The 19264-nt window shown below is 37.7% G+C and overlaps 4 protein-coding genes across 5 annotated transcripts; all 4 read left to right on the forward strand.

Annotated features, from left to right (window-relative positions):
• Positions 1-528: 528 nt before the first annotated feature.
• LOC120481614 (putative flap endonuclease 1 homolog) lies at positions 529-4687 on the forward strand. Its single transcript, XM_039675350.2, has 11 exons — positions 529-721; positions 973-1048; positions 1217-1319; positions 1418-1472; positions 2560-2621; positions 2742-2878; positions 3052-3112; positions 3227-3358; positions 3953-4098; positions 4169-4310; positions 4391-4687. The coding sequence occupies exons 1-11, from the start codon at positions 640-642 to the stop codon at positions 4445-4447; spliced, it is 1053 nt and encodes a 350-aa protein (XP_039531284.1). The 5' UTR covers positions 529-639; the 3' UTR covers positions 4448-4687.
• Positions 4688-5559: 872 nt separating this feature from the next.
• agfg1b (ArfGAP with FG repeats 1b) lies at positions 5560-12792 on the forward strand. Of its 2 annotated transcripts, XM_039677935.2 has the most exons (12): positions 5560-5894; positions 7240-7333; positions 7410-7525; positions 8531-8675; positions 8797-8953; positions 9480-9596; positions 10092-10233; positions 10331-10407; positions 10486-10581; positions 10697-10849; positions 11085-11173; positions 12002-12792. In XM_039677935.2, the coding sequence occupies exons 1-12, from the start codon at positions 5728-5730 to the stop codon at positions 12059-12061; spliced, it is 1413 nt and encodes a 470-aa protein (XP_039533869.1). In that variant the 5' UTR covers positions 5560-5727; the 3' UTR covers positions 12062-12792. The 2 variants fall into 2 exon arrangements, with proteins under 2 accessions (XP_039533869.1, XP_039533870.1); XM_039677936.2 differs by lacking the exon at positions 9480-9596.
• A 1228-nt stretch (positions 12793-14020) lies between these two features.
• On the forward strand, positions 14021-16811 carry fbxo36b (F-box protein 36b). Its single transcript, XM_039677869.2, has 4 exons — positions 14021-14135; positions 14768-14876; positions 15016-15188; positions 16197-16811. Exons 1-4 carry the CDS (start codon positions 14040-14042, stop codon positions 16413-16415), a joined length of 597 nt encoding a protein of 198 aa, XP_039533803.1. The 5' UTR covers positions 14021-14039; the 3' UTR covers positions 16416-16811.
• A 534-nt stretch (positions 16812-17345) lies between these two features.
• LOC120483237 (putative G protein-coupled receptor 148) lies at positions 17346-19015 on the forward strand. Its single transcript, XM_089131707.1, has 2 exons — positions 17346-17370; positions 17612-19015. Exons 1-2 carry the CDS (start codon positions 17346-17348, stop codon positions 18658-18660), a joined length of 1074 nt encoding a protein of 357 aa, XP_088987833.1. The 3' UTR covers positions 18661-19015.
• Positions 19016-19264: the final 249 nt, after the last annotated feature.

Below are 19264 nucleotides of genomic sequence, written 5' to 3' on the forward strand. Positions count from 1 at the left end.
TGCCACTAACTTTTTTTATATATATATGTTAAAAGGTTTCCATTTTTACAGGTTTTTACTATGGTAACTTTTTAATGCCGTGTTTTCTGACGCCTCAGTCTTGTATGCTGTTGGTTTAGCAAAATCATCTGCTTAAGTCTATTGCAGATAAAGATATTCATGTAGTCAATAATTTTATCCCAAAACTCATCTTTGATTACCAAAATTACATATTTAAAAAAATATTCAGGCTTTAAAATGGCTTAATATAACTATATCTTTGCCTCATTTTGTGGTTCTGAATATGCACATTTTAATTTTTGCGATTTTCCAAAACTCTGGGGGAAATGCCTAGCTTTTCGATCGAGGGAACCCATGCGCCGCTAACTTCCGAGTTTTCCTAGAAAGTTACGTAATAACTTCGGCACTTTATTCCCAGTCTATTCCATATGGAAACAGTCGCTAATAAGGATTCTATGTACAGATCCTATGGTCGCGAAACGAGTTGGTGACGTCAAGTAGCGGTGGCCTATCAGCACTATGTTACCGTGGCAACCACGTGAGCACTGCGACCATGCGGAAATGAAGATGTGTGATGAAGGACAATAACATCTGTCCTACCCACCAACACGATTAGTTTTAAAAAAATAATAATTTAAAATGGGGATTACAAAGTTAGCGCATTTGATTCATTTTGACGCTCCAGTGTCTATGCGCAACAATGAGATCGGCGATTATTCGGGTAAGATCAATGCATTACACAGTTAAAATATGTGTGACAAAAGCTTATTGGGGAAATCGTAGTAAAAAATGTATAATGTATTGTCATAAACAACATAAAACAGTAAGAAAAGCAATTTACAGGCCAAAAAATGTATCTCAAATGTACACTTCAGAGTTCGATTGTTCTAAGATAACATCATATTCAAAAATCTTTTTGTTCTGTTATGTTTGCCAAAACTCTGTAACACCTGTCATGTTTCTGTAATCCAGGGAAGATTATCGCACTAGATACATCTATTGTGGTGAATCAGTTTCGCACAGCTCTCCCCAGCCATCTGAAGCTAAGGTTTGAATAAAAATGAATTGATGAAAAATTAATTGTCTGTTCTCTTTTGTAAATCTTCTTTTCTTCTATATGTGTGTGTGTGTGTGTGTGTGTGTGTGTGTGTGTGTGTGTGTGTGTGTGTGTGTGTATTTTATATTATCTTATAAATATGAACATCTGATGTTGCAGCCCTCTCACAGGCTTGTTTTACCGCACTCTTACTTTCCTGGAGCATGACATCAAGCCTGTCTTTGTACTTGATGGCAGACCGCCCAGTCAAAAGAGAGCCGTGGTGAGAAGATGTGTTCTAATAAAATTATTTAATAATTACATACATATAATAATTATATAATCCAGCGTGTTTAATAATATATATTTGAATTCCTCTAGCTGGAGAAAAGAGCTCAAATCACTGGCTATAACTGCTTGCAGAGCTCCAACACAGGTTTGTGGCGATTTAAACATTACGGTTAAAAAGTTTGGGGTCAGAAAGGTTTTTTCAAGTCTCTTTTAAAAGAATGATCACCAAGGCTCCATTTATTTGATCCAAAATACAATAAAAGCAGTAATTTTGTGAAATATGATTAGTATTTCAAATAACTTTTTTTATTCCAGTGCTGAATTTTCAGCATCATTACTCCAGTCTTCAGTGTCACATGATCCTTCAGAAATCATTATAATAGGATGATTTGGTTCCATAAGAAACATTTCTTCATATTATTATAAATGTTGAACACAGTTGTGCTGCTTAATGTTTTTGTGGAATCTAATACATTTTTTAAGGATTTTCTGATGAACAGGATCAAAATAACAGCATTTATTTGAAATGGAAAACATTCTAACTGTATCTTAAAGGGATAGTTCACTTTGAAATTAATGTTTGGCATGTTTTATCTTACCTCAAGGGCATCCAAGATGTAGGCGTCTCTGTTTCCGCAGTAGTTTCAATTTTGATATTTTTAAGTCAAGCCGTTGTTGTCTTTCAGTCATATAATGCAGGTGTATGGTCACCACCTCAAAGAGCATGCACAGAGAAGTCCAAATTAAACGTGATTTAATGACTCGTAAATGTAAGCACACATTGATGGCCTAAGACACGAAACGCTTGGACGTGGCTGTGGTTACAAGAGGTAAAAACGATATAAATACTGTTCGTTTTCTCACACAAACCGCTCGTTTCGTGTTTTAGGTTCAATGTGTACTTACATTTACGAGTCATTAAATCATGTTTAATTTGGACTTCTCTGTGCATGCTCTTTGAGGTGGTGACCATAGACCTCCATTATATGACTGACAGACAAGAGCAGTTTGACCTAAAAATATCAAAATTGAAACTACTGCGAAAACAAAGACACCTATATCTTGGATGCCCTTGAGGTAAGCTAAAACATGCCAAACATTAATTTCAAAGTAAACTATCGCTTTAAAGTCATACATAACTATGTTTTATAGTTTCATGTTGTTTCTACTCATCACTATTCCCAATTTGCTGGTGACTATGATATTTATGCGCATTGTTTTGCAATTTTTAGGCTCCAACTTTAAACAAGACTGCCTACGTCTCCTAAAGCTCATGGGTGTGCCGTGTATCCAGGTTTTTAATTTTTTTAATTTTGTGTCCTTTTTAACTTAGTTAGCGTTATAGAAATAACTACTATCATCTGAATTTGAGGTGTTCTTGTTTGACTTATTTTGACATTACTTTGAATGTCAGGCTCCAGGTGAAGCAGAGGCACTGTGTGCCCACCTGGTCAAAAGTGGCACAGTTAACGCTGTAGCCTCAGAGGACATGGACACACTGGCATTTGGAGGAACTGTTCTTCTCCGACAGCTCAATGCAAAGAGAGACAGGTGAGATTAAAGTCAAAATCATTTCCCACTCTGATTATAGATTTTGCAGGAGAACATTCAGTGCTACATTTTACAGTAAGGCATTTCAACACTTCTGTAGGAAGACATTTTAATTTTGCATTAAAATACAGCAATAGCTATCATAGTTTTGTTTTAAATCATTCCTCTCACAGTGAGGTGACAGAGTACTCCTTACCAAAGCTATTGGAAGCTCTACAGCTGAGTTATAAACAGGTAAAGCTTTCAGAATTTCAGATTAATCATTGATTTGCTTTTTTTTTTTTGGAAAGGTACTCTTTTTACACCAAAAGAGTTTGTTTAATTTATCTTTCTGTGTCTCTTTCCTAGTTTGTTGACCTGTGTATCTTGCTGGGCTGTGACTACTGTGATAAGATTGGGGGTCTTGGGCCGAGTCGGGCATTGAAGCTTATTAAACAACATCATACAATAGAGGGTGTGATGGAACATGTCAACAAAAAGGTACTTGTTTGGAATAAATCAAGCCCTGCTAAAGTCGACATGAAATGGAAATTGGGATCGTCTTTTCTTCCCTATTATCATAGGTGGAGTAATTAGAAAGTCATGAAATAGTTTCAAATTCTGTCATTAAATACTCACTCTCATGTCGTTCCAACCCGTAAGACCTTCGTTCATCTTCGGAATACATATGAGGATATTTTTGATGAAATCCGACAGCTTTCTGACCCCTTATAGAATGCAATGCTACCACTTTCAAGGCCCAGAAAGGTAGTAAAGACATTGTTAAAATAGTCCATGTGACTACAGAAGTTCAACATTAATGTTATGAAGCGACAGAAAACATTCGCAAACCAATATAATTTAAACAGAAAAGCAAGCACACCGTATTGTGTGATTTGATATATCAACACCCAAAGAACATCTCTCAAAAGCTGTCACTCATCTCAATTCATCTCATAAGCTTCCGCTATAAGCAATGAAGCTGACTGCACAATCAATCTCTTATTTAGCCTACATAATGTCTACACTTTGTTTGTTAAAAGTTAAAAGTGCAAAAGGTGATGAGCAACAGACTTTGGCTGTCAATTCTTACAGACACACCCTATTCCTCCAAACTGGCAGTACAAGGATGCCCGGAAGCTGTTTTTTGAAACGCCACAAATTGATGACCCTGTTCTGGCCTGGAGTGAGCCTGATGAAGAGGGACTGGTGCAGTTCCTGTGCAAGGAGAAGCCAATGAAGTATGTCTCTATATTCTGATGTTTAATAGTATCTGAAATTTGGGTATGTGACCCTATTCACTCTTTTAAGAGAGGAAAGGGTGCGGGGACGCATGAAGAAGTTTCGCGAGTCTCTCTTAAAGAGAAGAAAACAGAGGATGGTGGATGAGAAAATGGGCCAAACTAAACAGTCACGACTTGAAGATTATTTCCCTGCAACACGAAGGAGAAAGGTTAGATATCAGTTTAGAAGGATTGTAAATCGATTGATTGCTTGAACATTGTAACTAACAGTCTTGACTTCTTTATCTAGGCTGAATCTGCAGCTATGGGAGGATCCAGTAGGAGAAAACAAGCAAAAATTGAATAAGACGGACCATTTTTAATCTTGGATCTTAAAGCATTGATCAAGCCATCATGTGGACAGAAGAGTTTAATGTATAATGGCGTCGATCTGTTTTAGATATTTTTGTATTTTATTATGTTAAAATGGCAAAATAATGTAAAACAAGTGCCAAGAAAGGGTAAAATTTAAAAAATAATGCTTGTAACTTTGATGTTTGGGAGTCTGTCTTAATTTACAGTAAACCTCATTTTATTTCTAAATGTATACTGTGCTTTGATATATTATTTTAGTGTAGCTTGTGTTTAATGTGGTTAATATCTTATTGCCTATAGATATATATGTGTGTGTGAGAGAGAGAGCTTGTTCTTTGTATTTGTACATGTATATGATCCATCTAAAAACTACAAAGTACCAAGCTAATAGGGTTTTTTGGACATGGTAACTTGGTAATGTCATGTTTTTACCATGGTAATACCATGGTAATCTTTAAAGTACCTAGGATTACCATATTCTGTACATACAGTACCATGATGTATGAATATTGGAATCATTCAGTGCCATAATACATAAAAAAGCACCATGATTTGACCATATTTTTGGTCAGGACACCATAGAGACACAAAAACATGGCTTTTCTGTTCCTATGAACTTTCACTGTGTGTTATTTAACCCTCAGGTGGTCTTTTCGATTTTTAACATTTTTTCCTTCATCGGAATGGCACTTGGTATATGAACAAACAAACAAAAACTCAGGTCGTGATTGCAAAATACGTAATGGTCTTAAACACTGTAGGTTTGAAAATACTAAATAGTTGTCTAAAATTAAAGTAAAAAATATGGGTATTTCAAATATCAATGAACAAATAATGACACAAAAAACATGCTTATCTTTAAAACTGCTTATTTTCTTTGGCCTCTTTTGCACTGAGGAACACATGTCTGACCCCTAAGCAAGTGCCATGATGTAAATACCGTGAAACATGAATGTGGACATCAGGGTGTCAGGCTCTCGTTCACAATTAAATATTCATACACTCATGTTACTCATGTTTTTGACCATGTTCCATACGGTGATATGTGCTGCGGGTCTGCAGAGGCTTTTCTCCGGTGCAGTAGATGGCAGCATTGAAATCTATAGTCTTTAGCACTCCACATCAGTCCAGTGAAGAACAGGACGTTTATGGCTATTCCTGGCTGTCCTATGTGGAACGATTTTCCAGCGCTGCCGGGTGTGTTTATGCACTACACTTACTTATAACCTCCAGCTTCACCTGCCCTAGACTCGACAGCTTTATAATTCCGTGATGGCGGCGAGTGCCAAGCGAAAACAGGAGGAGAAACACTTGAAGATGCTTCGGGAGATGACCAGCCTGCCTCCTAATAGGAAATGCTTTGATTGCGATCAGCGCGGCCCGACCTACGCCAACATGACAGTGGGCTCGTTTGTGTGCACCACCTGTTCCGGAATACTGTAAGTTTAATAACGAGGCCCCTCATATACACACAGATGGTGAACGAACTTGTTTTTTCCTCAAGAGTCTGTATGGGCAGACGCCTAACACAACCCCTCCCATTTGAGAGATCATCTGCAGAATGTGTCCCAGCTGTCTCTAACATCATCACAACATCAGCTCTCACAAAATAGCACGAGATTCAGAGCCAGATCCGTTTTAAATAAGACGGTGTGACGTTTGTGCCATATGGCTAAAATTGTGTGTGTGTGTGTGTGTGTGTTCATAAAGTACTGTGTCAATGTGTGACACACCCATGTTTAAACATTACAGCTGCTTATGCATAAAATATGTTCATAACTAGATAAACTGAAACAAATGAGTGGTATTCAACTTGCAGACAATGCCACTCGTGAAAATTATGATATGATGTTGTGGTGCTGCTGAGATTTGGGCCCCAGGTAGTGCACACGGGGTCTCAGTTCATTGGCTGATCAGAATAAGATGATGTCTCTATGACATTTTGGTGCAGAGTTATGACAGGGGCCAACAGTGACCACCAGAGGGCTTCGGGGCTTCACACTGGAACCTAGATTTACAGTACTAAGTCAAAAGAGCCCCCCCTGATGTCAATGTCCTTATGGCATTATGGTGCCTAAATATGACAGGGGCCCCCAGAGGGCTGTGGGCCTCCACAGGACCTCAATTTAAGGTCCTTAGTCTAAAGCACCATGATGTCAATGTCATTATGACATTTTGGTGCCAAGAATCAATATAACTGAATATGACAGGGGCTCCACAAGGGCCTCGAGGGTCCCCCAGAGGGCTGTGTGACTCCACATGTGGTCTCAATTTAAGGTTCTATGTCAAAAATGCCGTCCCTGATGTCAGTGTCCTTATGACATTATGGTGCTGAAATATATCTAAATATGACGGGGGCCCTCATAGGGCTTTGGGGCTCCACAGGACTTCAATATAAGGTTCTAAGTCAAAAGAGCCACACTCGATGTCAGTGTCTTTATGACATTCTGGGGTCTGAACACTGCTAGTACACTGCCTTGAGTCATTAATAATGATTAAAATGTATAACAATTATTTTAGATTTTAATATTCAAAAAATAATTTTTGTTAATCTGCCGTCAAAAATCGAAATATTTAGAAAAGTCATAGAACATTTTTCTTCAAATTCGATAAATTGGGGTATCATATGTGCTTATAGTGAAAATACTTTTTATCTGGAAGAATAACAAATATAAGCACCACTAATTATGTACGACTGGTAGAATTAGAGATCGACAACTTCTCAGAGGTTAGTCTCGTCTCTGTGTCCAGTCTGTGATGTTTGTCATTTGATTTGTATCCCAGACGAGGCATCAACCCTCCACACAGAGTGAAGTCCATTTCTATGACAACTTTCACCCAACAGGAAATCGAGTTCTTACAAAAACACAGCAATGAGGTACAATACGCTTTAACACATTACAGTCTATGAACATACTGAGGCTCCTCTAAGTATTCTCTCTTTTTGTGCTCAGGTCTGCAAGCACATCTGGCTCGGGTTGTATGACGACAAGAGCTCTGTGATCCCAGATTTCCGTGAACCTCAGAAAGTCAAAGAGTTTCTTCAGGAGAAATATGAGAAGAAACGATGGTAAGGAATGTCTGGTCAGATCCATCCTCCTTCTGTGACGTGTTTCTGTGTAGCATGTTGTTTTTTTGCATTGTACACATTTCTTAAGTGCCAAATGTTTTTGAGTGCTATTGTTGCTATTGTAGTGCAAAGTTGTTCATTTTTCATACTGAGGTTCTTCAATAAATTCTGATGGAAATATCATTTGTGGAATCAGGAAGTTACACTAAAATACTAAATCTATACTGTCCTGTTGTTTCAGTAAAGGCAAAAATATATCTAAATCCGCATTGAACCTTCACATTGCGATTAATCGCATTCGCATCCAAAATAAAAGTTTGTGTTTACATAATATGTGTGGGTGCACTGTGTATAATTATCTTATATATATATATATATATAAATAGTTAAATACACACACATGCTTGTATATATATTTAATAAATATTTTCATGTATATACTGTATATAGATTTATATATAATTTATATTATAAATAAATATAAATATTTAATATATAAAAAATATTTTTCTCCGTAAATATACATGCATGTGTGTTTATTTATATATATATATATATATATATATATATAAATATATGTATGTGTGTATATATATATATATATGAAGAGTTCAGATGCAAAAGCCTCTAAATGCCATTTGAAATTTTCTTCAAGAATGTTCATTTTTATCAAGCTTGTATATTAAATTCAGTAATTTCACTTAAATGGCAATTCATAGGTAATCTTCATTGCCATTTAAGTGAAATTACTGAACTTAAATATACAAGCTTAATAAAAATGAACATTCTTGAAGAAAATTTCAAATGGCATTTAGAGGCTTTTGCATCTGAACTCTTCATATATATATATATAATTATACTTAGTGCACCCACATATATTATGTAAACACAAACTTTTATTTTGGATGCAATTAATCGTGATTAATCGTTTAACAGCCCTATTTATTAGCCTTCCGGGTGGCCTACAAATTGACTGCTTTATTATTGTGCCACTGTCATTTTCAGGTATGTTCCCCCAGAACAAGCCAGGGTGATAGCTTCTGTGCAGGCCTCAATATCTGGTTCATCTGCTAGCAGTACCAGTAGCACCCCAGAGGTTCTTCCCCAGCCCCTCAAAACCCTGCATCTTACCAAGACTCCGTCTAACCAGGTAACTACACACAACCACCTGCACATTTGTGCTTTCATTCGGAACCACACAACAGTTATTTCTTCTCCGTGAAATCAGGTTATGCCTTGCTTTTCATGCCTTCCCCACGTTTCTGTCTCAGTCCCCAGTGACCAGTCGTACTCAGGCCCAGTCTGCAGGCCAGGAGAAGAAGTTTGATCTCCTCTCTGACTTGGGTGGAGATATTTTTGCTGCCCCTCAAGCTCAAACTGCCAGCTCCTCAAACTTTGCTAATTTTGCACATTTTAACAGGCCCTCAGGTAACCATTAAGATTTTTAATAGATTGACAGCCCAAATTTGCATAAGAAAGGAGTAATTTTGATGGAAAGGAGGAAAGTTCCTGTAATTGTTTTGTCACTACTAATCATCTTTTGTCACATAGCTTTTTGTCATTTATTTAAAGGGATAGTACACCCAAAAATATGTTTTCTCACTTTTAATTATGACTTTCTTTCTACTGTGGAAAACAAAAGATACATTGAATTTATTTATTTTTCATACATCCAATGTTGTTTTGGACCCCACTGACTTTCCTTATATGAATAAAAACAGATCAAATGCTACATGAGGTCTGAAAATGAGGACATAATTAAAATTTTTGGATGAACTATCCCTTTAAATGTCATTTCAACTACCCTACTCTACAACCATTTGTGAATAAAATCAGTCAGCTCAGTTTGCTTTTGCTTGCCTACATTTATGTCAGAACCATGATTTCTGTCACTTTAATTTTCCTCATGAGTCCTGTTCATTAATTTATTTTGTTCATCCTGTGCTATGTGTAGCACAAAATAATTCCACCACAGAGTTTGCCAATTTTGATTCCTTTGGAAACGCCAGTGTACCGTCACATTTTGGCACATCACCCCCCTCAAAGCCTTCCCTTCAACAACCCCACACAGGTACCACACCCTGCCCCCATCGATTGTGTATTATGTTCAGTTCACGTGTATTTTTATTTCTTGTCATGGTTGTTACAGAATGTTATTGGCTTAATATCACCTCTGTTGCTGCTGGCTTACTTTAACAGTACTGTACCAATCATTTAAAGAAGACAACATTTTTTTTGTCGTATCTTTTAATTTATTTCAATTTAAAAAGAAAAGAGAAAAATATTGAAAAGAAAACCAAGGAGTTTGACAAATTTATTATTATTTACATTTAAATGTATTATTTCTTAGGGGAAAAATATTTTAAGGTCATGTGGTGCAACCAACATGCATTGGTAAAACACAAATAATAATAATAACAGGAAACAGAATTATATCCTAGAGAGAAGCCCTACATATCTTCATGAGTAATGACTGACAAATCAAGATTAGTTAATTAGTTAAATTGAATTGAATTAATACAATAAGTCTGAGTATAAATTTAAGCTCTACCCTTATGCGATTCAGGAGGAGGCATGTCCATTCCTCCTCTACCCAATGTGGCCCCTGCCCCGCCTCTGAGCTCTTTATCGAGAGGGGACCGTTACGCGGCCCTAGCTGAGCTTGACAGTGTCCTCAGTTCCACCGTTACCAGTGGGAGCGCACAAGGGTGAGAGATCACTGCATTACTTACCGTATATTCTCTGCACAGTCCACCTTTTAGGCTGTTCATGTACATGTTTTTGTGTGTTAATGCACTACCAAAGTGTGTATGGAGGTGTCCCAGGAGCTGCTGCACCTCCAGCTCAGCCAGGAATACCCAACATGCAACAGGGTTTTGCAGGTGGTACTTTTAAGATTGGTTTAAGTAAGTTTTAACATGCAAGTCTTTTAAACTGACTCAAGACTTTCGATCGTGCAGCCGCTCCCTCCACAAACCCATTCGTGGCTGCTGGAATGGTTCAGGAGCCCATGTCTACAAATCCATTCCAAACCAATGGGAGAGCAGCCGCCTCAGGTAAAACCTCGCTTTGGTCGAGATCAGCATGCTCGTTATGTGTGTGTGTGTCCATTCAAGGAATGAGCAGATGAAACATGCTACTCCTCCTCTGGTCTCCTTTTATTTACTTTAGCCTCATTTGGCACTGGCTCCATGAGCATGCCAGCAGGCTTTGGGAACGCAACCAGTTTCTGCCTGCCAACCAGTTTTAGTGGGACTTTCCAGCAGCAATTCCCTGGCCAAGGTCCCTTTCCCCCACCTGCAGCCTACCACCAACAGCCCAATGGTATGTGAGACTATATTCGTGTGTTTCGCCCAAACCCCCAGTGGATTATGCCTTCCTTTATGCATACTCATGAGAAAGGCTGTTTGTGTTTTGTATTAAGCATCAACTCTTTTTGCTTTTCCTGCTTTGATGTGAGTTTTGGTGTTGCATGTGTTGGAGTAGCAGGTTCATTGAGGTCAGTCTTTAATGTAACACACCAGCTCCATGGCTTTTCTTCTTTTATGGTCCTCCTCAGGGGGGTTTCCAGCTTACGGACAGGCCAAACCTATGGGCAACTATGGGCAGCAGGTCACAGGACCTGGGATCTCCAGCAACCCATTCATGGTAAGCAAACCAGTTGCTATGAAGTAAATACGAAGCCGGTGCGTTCCCTATACGTTTTTTTTTTTTTTTCTCATTCTAAACAAAAAATCCGTAAACACGGCGTCGTCTCAAGAAATATCTGCGTACGCCACTGAAACCGACTGAAAAAGGTGTAGTATATATGCCAGACCAGTATGGGGCGCTGTAATTCTTCCACAGAGATATACTATACACAGAGAAGAAGACTTTGAGCATGCGCATAACCTTGCGCGCTGTATAAGACGAATATGGCGTGTGACGCAGCCGACACGTGATGTGATGACATCATCGTTTCACAAAATATACGGACTGGCTGTACACACGAAACCGCAAGGGTGTCGTTTTCAGATTTCAAAAAATTGTGGTTTCACTCTCCCAAAACGCCGGATCCGTGTGGAAAAAAAAACACCAGCGAAACGCGTCTTTGTCTGACTTGAAGATTAAGGCATATTTAGGCATGTCACTGATCCTACTCCCCCTCGGAAACAAAATAAAGTTTATTAAATTGCATAGTTTGTTATAAAATTAAATGTTAGATGCTGTACTGCCATTTATTGATGTGGATCATCACGATTGTCTCTGAGTTTTATGTGACCGTCATTAGTTCCTTACATAGATGAACAAAAAAAGAAGCCACATGGTTCTCACTGAGTTTTTAGTTGACACCATTTACATGACATTTCACAAAAATACATTTAGCACCAAACTTCTGAATGCACCTTTAATGTCAGTCTGGCTCTTAATGGTTTTACATCTATTGTACTTAATATTGGGCTGCATTAAACATGCTTACGTCTGTTTTCTCTTCAGGGTGGAGGCCCGGCGGGACCGTACCCGACAGGAGGTTCCTCCACAAACCCCTTCCTCTAAAGCGCTTTCCACCACATTTCAGCAGCATCATGCACACATTCCGCATCACCAATGCTCTAAAACATTGTCTTCAAGAATCTGAAAGTATTCAGGTTTTGTATTTACTGCACTGAGTCTTTGACATTTCTAGAGAAAGAGCTGTGGATACGCAGGGTATGGTCTTCCCCACCCACCGGTGTGTTCTGGAGAAAACAATCCACCTCATTTATGCCTTCAGCTCAATAAGTAATGTTTTATGCCTAGAAAGTAAGCTCCTTGTGCATATCAGCATTTGTAATCCTTTTAAAAACATGTTATTCACAAAGAGAAACTGATGGAAACAGCAGAACACAATGGTGTCTAGGGATGCTGTGATTAGCTGTACAAACAACTTCAGTTTGTCCTTAGCACCTGCTCTAGCAGGAATGTTTCGTTCAGTCTAATCGCCTCAAGGAGGTAAGAAAACATGGTTTGGATTAAAACCTGACACCTATTGTAAAGGCAGAGGAGCTCAGCACAAGATAAAGCAGGTGTCTACAGCACAAACGGACCGAGTAGATGTAAGTGGTAGAGTACGCTTTTCTATGATCTGCCCTCGGGAGCACCTTGCGAAATTTGCAGGTCTGACCTGCTGTGTTCTACGTCAATGGATTTTTGACCACATCAAAAGTTACCATTAAAGGAATACAAGTTTATGTGTACATATATAAATATATGTATAAAATATTAAATGATTTTTAACTACTGTGTTACATCCGCCTGTTTGTGCTTTTCTTTTTCACACAATTATTTATTGTGATCACGTATGAATAATTTGAGGAAATTAATCAATTTTTTTTTTTTGTAGTAAAGTTTTTATCTCCCACCCCAGTACACATACTGTATCAGACACTCTATAAAATAAAGGCTATTTAGTGGCATTGATGGTTCCATAAAGAACTCAACATCCATGGAACCTTTCCATTTCACAAAAGGTTCTTTATAGTGGGAAAATTTTTCTCGAATTTGAATGCATTTGTTTATTGTGGTTACTTTTATTCATTTGTTCATGTTTCTTATTGTTGTAGTAAAAATGTACGCTTTAATTAATTGCTTGACTATAACTTTCACTGCATTTATCTAGTGTTTTTTCATGCACGTCATATGACAAAACAAGTTACATTTTGCTTAGTTTACTAAAATATCTAGGCTAATTTTAGTAAAAATTAAAGTATTGGTCAGCATTTATCATTATTATTTTGTATAGGTTTTGGGGTGGGCTAGCAATGCAATTCATTCTGGGGTAATCTTATTTTTTGAGGAGTGACATCGATATCTTCTCCAAAGGCGACGTGAGATCTTCGAGCAGCTGTCTCCTTTGTGCAGACATTACATGATGTTACGAGGTGTTATATTGTGCACCTGTCGCTCATTTTATTGCAGAGCTAGTTACAAGATTAGGGAAAGATGAGATGGTTGTATCTTTAACAATTAACAATCATAATGACAGAAAACATAAATATCATGTGTTTGCATCCATCACGGGATTATAACACAGGAAAAAAATAATAATGACAAGGTCAAAAATCTTTAAATAATACATAAAAACTGATTTTTTATTTTTTATTTATTTTTTTTTAAGTCTGAGGGATGAAACATTAAACAAGAAAAGGAGGAATACATGCTGTCGCTGGAATTTTATCGCGTCGCGTGTAGTTAGGACACGGTGTAAGGACACCCTGGGGGCCCAAAGGGATTTTTGCTTGTGGGTGAAAATTTTGAATATTAAATAAAGAAATTAACAACATATTCAAGAGATGACGATTTGAGATTGTGATATATATATATATATATCACTAGTAGGCTACCCTACTAGTACAGAGTCTACTCTTTTTATTTAGCGCTGATATGCTTTCAACCGCTATCCAAGCGCAGCATCTGTCTGGAGATGATGACGTAGTAGAGTGTGTGCTTCTGAGTCTCCGTTGTCCTGGTAACGCGTCTTCAACGAGATCTGGGAATGGCGAGCTTGCTGGGAGAAACTCTGTTTGAGCTCAGTGGACAAGGTCCTGCACCTATGAAGGACTATTTCCACTTTACAATTACACCGACTGAGGTTTGTGCGAGGTTTTTTTTTTGTTAACTCAAATGCGATTCTCTTGCGGTAGCTTATGACCAAACGTTTGCATTTTATATATCTCTTCTCTTAGAAGATCCTCCAAACCCAGGTGAAATGTACTTAAGTGAACATTTTTATTTTTATACAAAAAAATACATATTTTACTAACTTAATAGGCTCCAATATTGTGTTCCATTTTTGAAGATGACATAACACAAAATTGAGAAGGTTTTAAAGTAGTTTCCATCATGATAGCTCCATGCCCAATTTAAAAACTGTTTTCCCAAGATGAATTTTGAGTTTTTAATATTTTAAATGATAGACCTATGGTGGTGATTACTAAATGATAAAAAAGCGAGCCAATTAGTGTCCTGCTACCTCCCAGTTACCAAGCTAAACTAGCTGTAATGATCACACTGAAATGTAAAAGAAATTATAGCCTATTTAGATCAAGAAACTATTGGTATAAGATCCTACAACATATCACTTTGGAGATGATCATTAATGTAGCTCTGAAGAACTGTTTGCCTGATTAAAAGCCACTATGCATCTGAAAAGAAAGGTTTTTTGTCTCAGTTTTACTGTAGACAATTATTTATGATAATAATTATGAACATCCTTCACTACAGGTTGTTTGGAGCTGGTGGAAGATTTCTTTGAGATCAGACTGCAGGAACACACCACCAGGACAACTGAGAGAATCACATGAAGACTTCTTAGATGACAGCCGTCTGCAAAGTAAGTTATTCAGCAACTTTCTCTGCTTACTCACTATTCCAGTCATACACTTTTTTTTTTTTTTTACATTTCAAATAAAGTGAGTCTTTTAATGTAGCCTCTTTCTCATTCAATGAACAACCTGGTCTATTTCATCCAGATCACGTTGCCATGGTATTTGGTCCTCGCATCTTGCAGTACTCCAAAAACTTATGCCAAGGCCACTATGATTACATTGTCCGTCTCCCCAATGCTTTGCTTTTCACCATCATGGCACATCTAGACCTTGAAGACATTTCAGGTCTTTCACGTACCTGCCGTAAGTTTAAAGAGGTAAGGCCTATTGAAATCCCATGGCGTTTCAAAGGGCCATAGAACCAAACCAAGTGGCTTTCATTTGAAATAAAATCGCTCAAGCACACTTTTTAAATAAAATATTTCACATAAAATGTTTGTAGAAATAATTACAAATTTTGAATTGCTGTTTGTATGTATGTTAAATGCAGTGCAGGGTAGTACCTGATTACATGTAATCTGGATTACGTAATCAGATTCCAAAAAATAAGCATTTGTACTTACCGGTAGATTATATCATGTTTTAAAATACTTGTAATCAGACTACAGTTACTTTTTTATTGATTACTTGTTATTCTAACAATGGCAGTCAAACATTCATAATTCCGAGACCCACAGCTTTCGGTCACTCGATTTACAGAAATCATTTCACTTTTAACAAGTGTTTTCCCAACATTGCAGATCTAATCAACTCTTGATTCACACCTTAATTATTATTTGAATTATCACTCAGATTCAGTGAGTTATTTAACCATGCATTAATGTCTTTGGAAGGTTTTTGTCTTTCAACAAATTCACGTTTACAGTTCATTTCATCGCATGACACACAGGCAAACAAATTAAATAATCTTTTTATCTTTTTAGTAGTGTTTTAAATGATTTAATTAGTTAATAGCTTTTCATTAAACACATGATCCCCAGCGGTTCCATCATGAACCCCAGTCTGGAAAACCCTGACATAATATAATATTTAAGGCACTTCATGTTGTTGATAACAAAGAATGGAATATATTTTCTTTTTCTTTGTATTTTAATATCAAGTTGTTCTACTCAAATGAATGTGTTAAACAAGTTAAGTCAAAAGTAATCTAAAAGTAATCCAAAAGGGTTAGGGTTACATGTAATGTAATGGATTACGTTATGTTTTTTGTCATGTAATTTGTAATGAGTAACAGATTCCAATTTGTATGTAATCTACCCAGCTCTGGTTAAATGGTTACATTGAAGTGTATGTGCTTTCTGATATTTTTTTTTCTCCCCCTTCAGCTTTGTAACTCCGAGGAGTTCTGGGAGCAGACAGTAAGGAAGCATTGTGACAGTGTGACTCCAACAGTGGAAGCTTTAGCTAAGGAGGTTGGCTGGAGGACAATTTTCTTCACTAACAAGCTGCAGCTGCAGATGCAGATTAGTCGCCGGAAGCAGAAGGAGAATCAGCCCTGTGAGGATCAAAACGAGCCAAGTTCTTCTTCTGTTCCTTTTGAGTAAATGGCTTCACACACCCTATTCAAAGTCTTTCTCAGAACAGCATTTTTCCTTGTTTTACGCGTGGAGGTTTCACTGTTGAAAATAGCTGGCATGTTAATGTTTTTGTAACATTTGCTCAAATCTAAAAAGTCTAGAAGTGCAAAAGACTAGTTTTACATTTCACAACTTGTAAGACAAAATCATAATCACTTATTTTCTCAATTGGAGTTATTTTATTTGAACACATATCCAAAGACATTTGAATTAGCATGTGAGTTGTCTTAACAGACATAACTGATAACTCCCAACAGTATTTTCCTGTTCAGATGCCAAGTTTTTGTGCTGAGGAGCCTAATGTTCAAATTTATGTTATTTATGTCTTGTTTTGTTCGTTAAAAATAAATATTGCATTTCTATAATAAAACATTTCTGGTATTTTTACACCCTAAATCCTCATTTATTTAGTAAAAACACTGGAATAAAAATACTATTTAGCCCAGCTTTTTAAGGAAAAAAAAAAATCCAATCCAATTATTTTACCCTTTTACCCATAACATTACAACCATGGTAATTCATTAAACCCTGCCAATAACATTGAAGAAGTGCCGAATTATCATGTCAACCCTGGTTCATCGTTTTAAATAACAAATGTTAGAGGTAATGAGGGGAGTTATTTATGAGCATGTGGTTAAAACCCACCTCTTGTATGCTCAGTAGATTACTGTTGCATGGCATTGTGTCAAACACGGGAAAAACATGCATGGGAGGGATGTTAGAAACCTGAGATGCTGTGTCTAGAACGCTAGCTGCAGGTGAAAATCACTCATCATCAAGCTTGACAAAGACAAGAAAAATTGTTCATTTTTTGATTTAAACAAGTTGATTAAGCGAGGCAGGTGGTGATTCTGAGATTTACTTGGATGTGAATCTTGAACAAGTGAAAGACCAAAAATGACCAACATCAGCGATCAAACAGGTGAGTGGACTTCTTGGTTTTTCATTCCGCAATATGTAGTCCAGAAATGTGTATTTGTTACAATTAAAATAAATACAACATGATCATGCTCCTCTAGACCCACCTTAAAAACCATGTTGTATTTTATCGCTATAATGTAACTGAAATGTGTTTTTTTTATTATATATATATATATATATATTATGTATATTATTCTAATTCTCCAATTGACAGAGTTTTTTGTCTTTTTTCTTTCCCCGAGGGCTCACTAGCTCCGGTCTAGCAGAAAACAATCGGCTTTTGGAGACTGTGAAAGCATCTGTCCACTTTGGAGCTTTCACTGTCACTGGTCTCTTCGCCTTCCTCATTATAGCAACGGTGCGGCACAACCAGGAGCTGCGTCAAAACCCTCGTTACGTCCTGTTGTGTCAGCACTGCATCTGTGTGTCCGGCTTCAACATCATGGGCGCAGCCGTGCACGGTCTCCGCGGACTGCGTTGGCCTATTTCCCGAATCACCTGTTGGATACTCTTCGACCTGCAGGTGCTGATGGCACGAGGTTTGATGATCACGCTCACGCTGATGTCCATCAGCACCTGTCTGTCAATTTGCATGCCACTCCGTTACCCCATTCTGGTCCAGCGCTTCCACCGCTGGGTCATGCTGGTGGCTTGCGTTCTCGCCCTGCTCAACCCCGTTGTCTTCACCGCCCTAGCTTGCGCGCAATCTTCGCGGGACCACGTACTTGGGCTGGATACTGAGTGCTCTACAGCTTTGGAAGGCACAGCTTGCATTGCCAGCGCTTTAGCGTTGCTGTTATTGCTGGCGCTGCTCATCATTGTAAGCTATGTGGCGATTTACCTGGAAGGTAGACGTGCTGGCCATTTCACGCAATCCAACAGTAAAGGTCGCCGCACCATTCTCATCCACAGCCTGCAGATAAGCCTGCATTTCCTGCCCTCCATCATCATCATCTCCCGGCATCAGGAGACGCTCCCCGTGGCGGTGGTCATTTTTGTCGTCTTCAGTTTTGCACAGTCACTGAGCCCTGTGGTGTTCGGCCTGCGCTGCAAAGAGCTTCGCGAGGAGATGCAACATTTCCTGCCTTTGTTCTGGGGAAACTGTTGTGGCTTTTGGTACAATGGCAGCATGGAAACCATCAGCACTGGGACCATGACCAGTGCAGAGACCAGAACCAGCATTGAGACTAACACTTCCACCTGCATCGCCACCATCGTCACCCCATCTGCCATTGTCACAGAATGTGAGGGTGAGAAAGAGAGGTCAGGCTTCATAGATGTAACTTTGTAAGTTAAAAACAAGTTGGACATTGCAAGGGAAACAAAATAAGTCATTTAGACAGTGGCACCTCTATTTTAAAACATAGAATAGGGAACTGATTTATTCAGGTGTCTTTTTTTAATCCCATGACAGAGAATAAAAAAATTAAACAACATCAAAATTTTGGGGTCAGTATAAGATTCGTATCTCTTTTATTCAGCAAGGATGCGTATTCAATTGTTTAAAAGTGACAGCAAAGACTTTTACATTGTTATGAAAAATGCTATTCTTCTGAACTTTCAACTCATCAAATAACACTGAAAATCACGGTTTTCACAAAAATATGAAGAATGTTTTCAACATTGATAATGATAATAAATTATTTCTGAAGATTAATTTGACACTGAAGACAGGAGTCATTGTCATCACAGGAAATTACATTTTAAAATGTTATAATACTGTATTTCTAGGGCTGTGCAAAGATTAATTGCGATTAATCGCACCCAAAATAAAAATTTGTGTTTACATAATATATGTGTGTGTGCTGTGTATAATTATTTTGTATTTATAAATATACACACGTGCATGTATATATTTAAGAAAAAGTGTTATTCATATATAAAATATTTATATT

This window comes from Pimephales promelas, chromosome 5, assembly GCF_988280905.1.
Source record: "Pimephales promelas chromosome 5, fPimPro1.hap1.1, whole genome shotgun sequence".
NCBI classification, from domain to species: domain Eukaryota; kingdom Metazoa; phylum Chordata; class Actinopteri; order Cypriniformes; family Leuciscidae; genus Pimephales; species Pimephales promelas.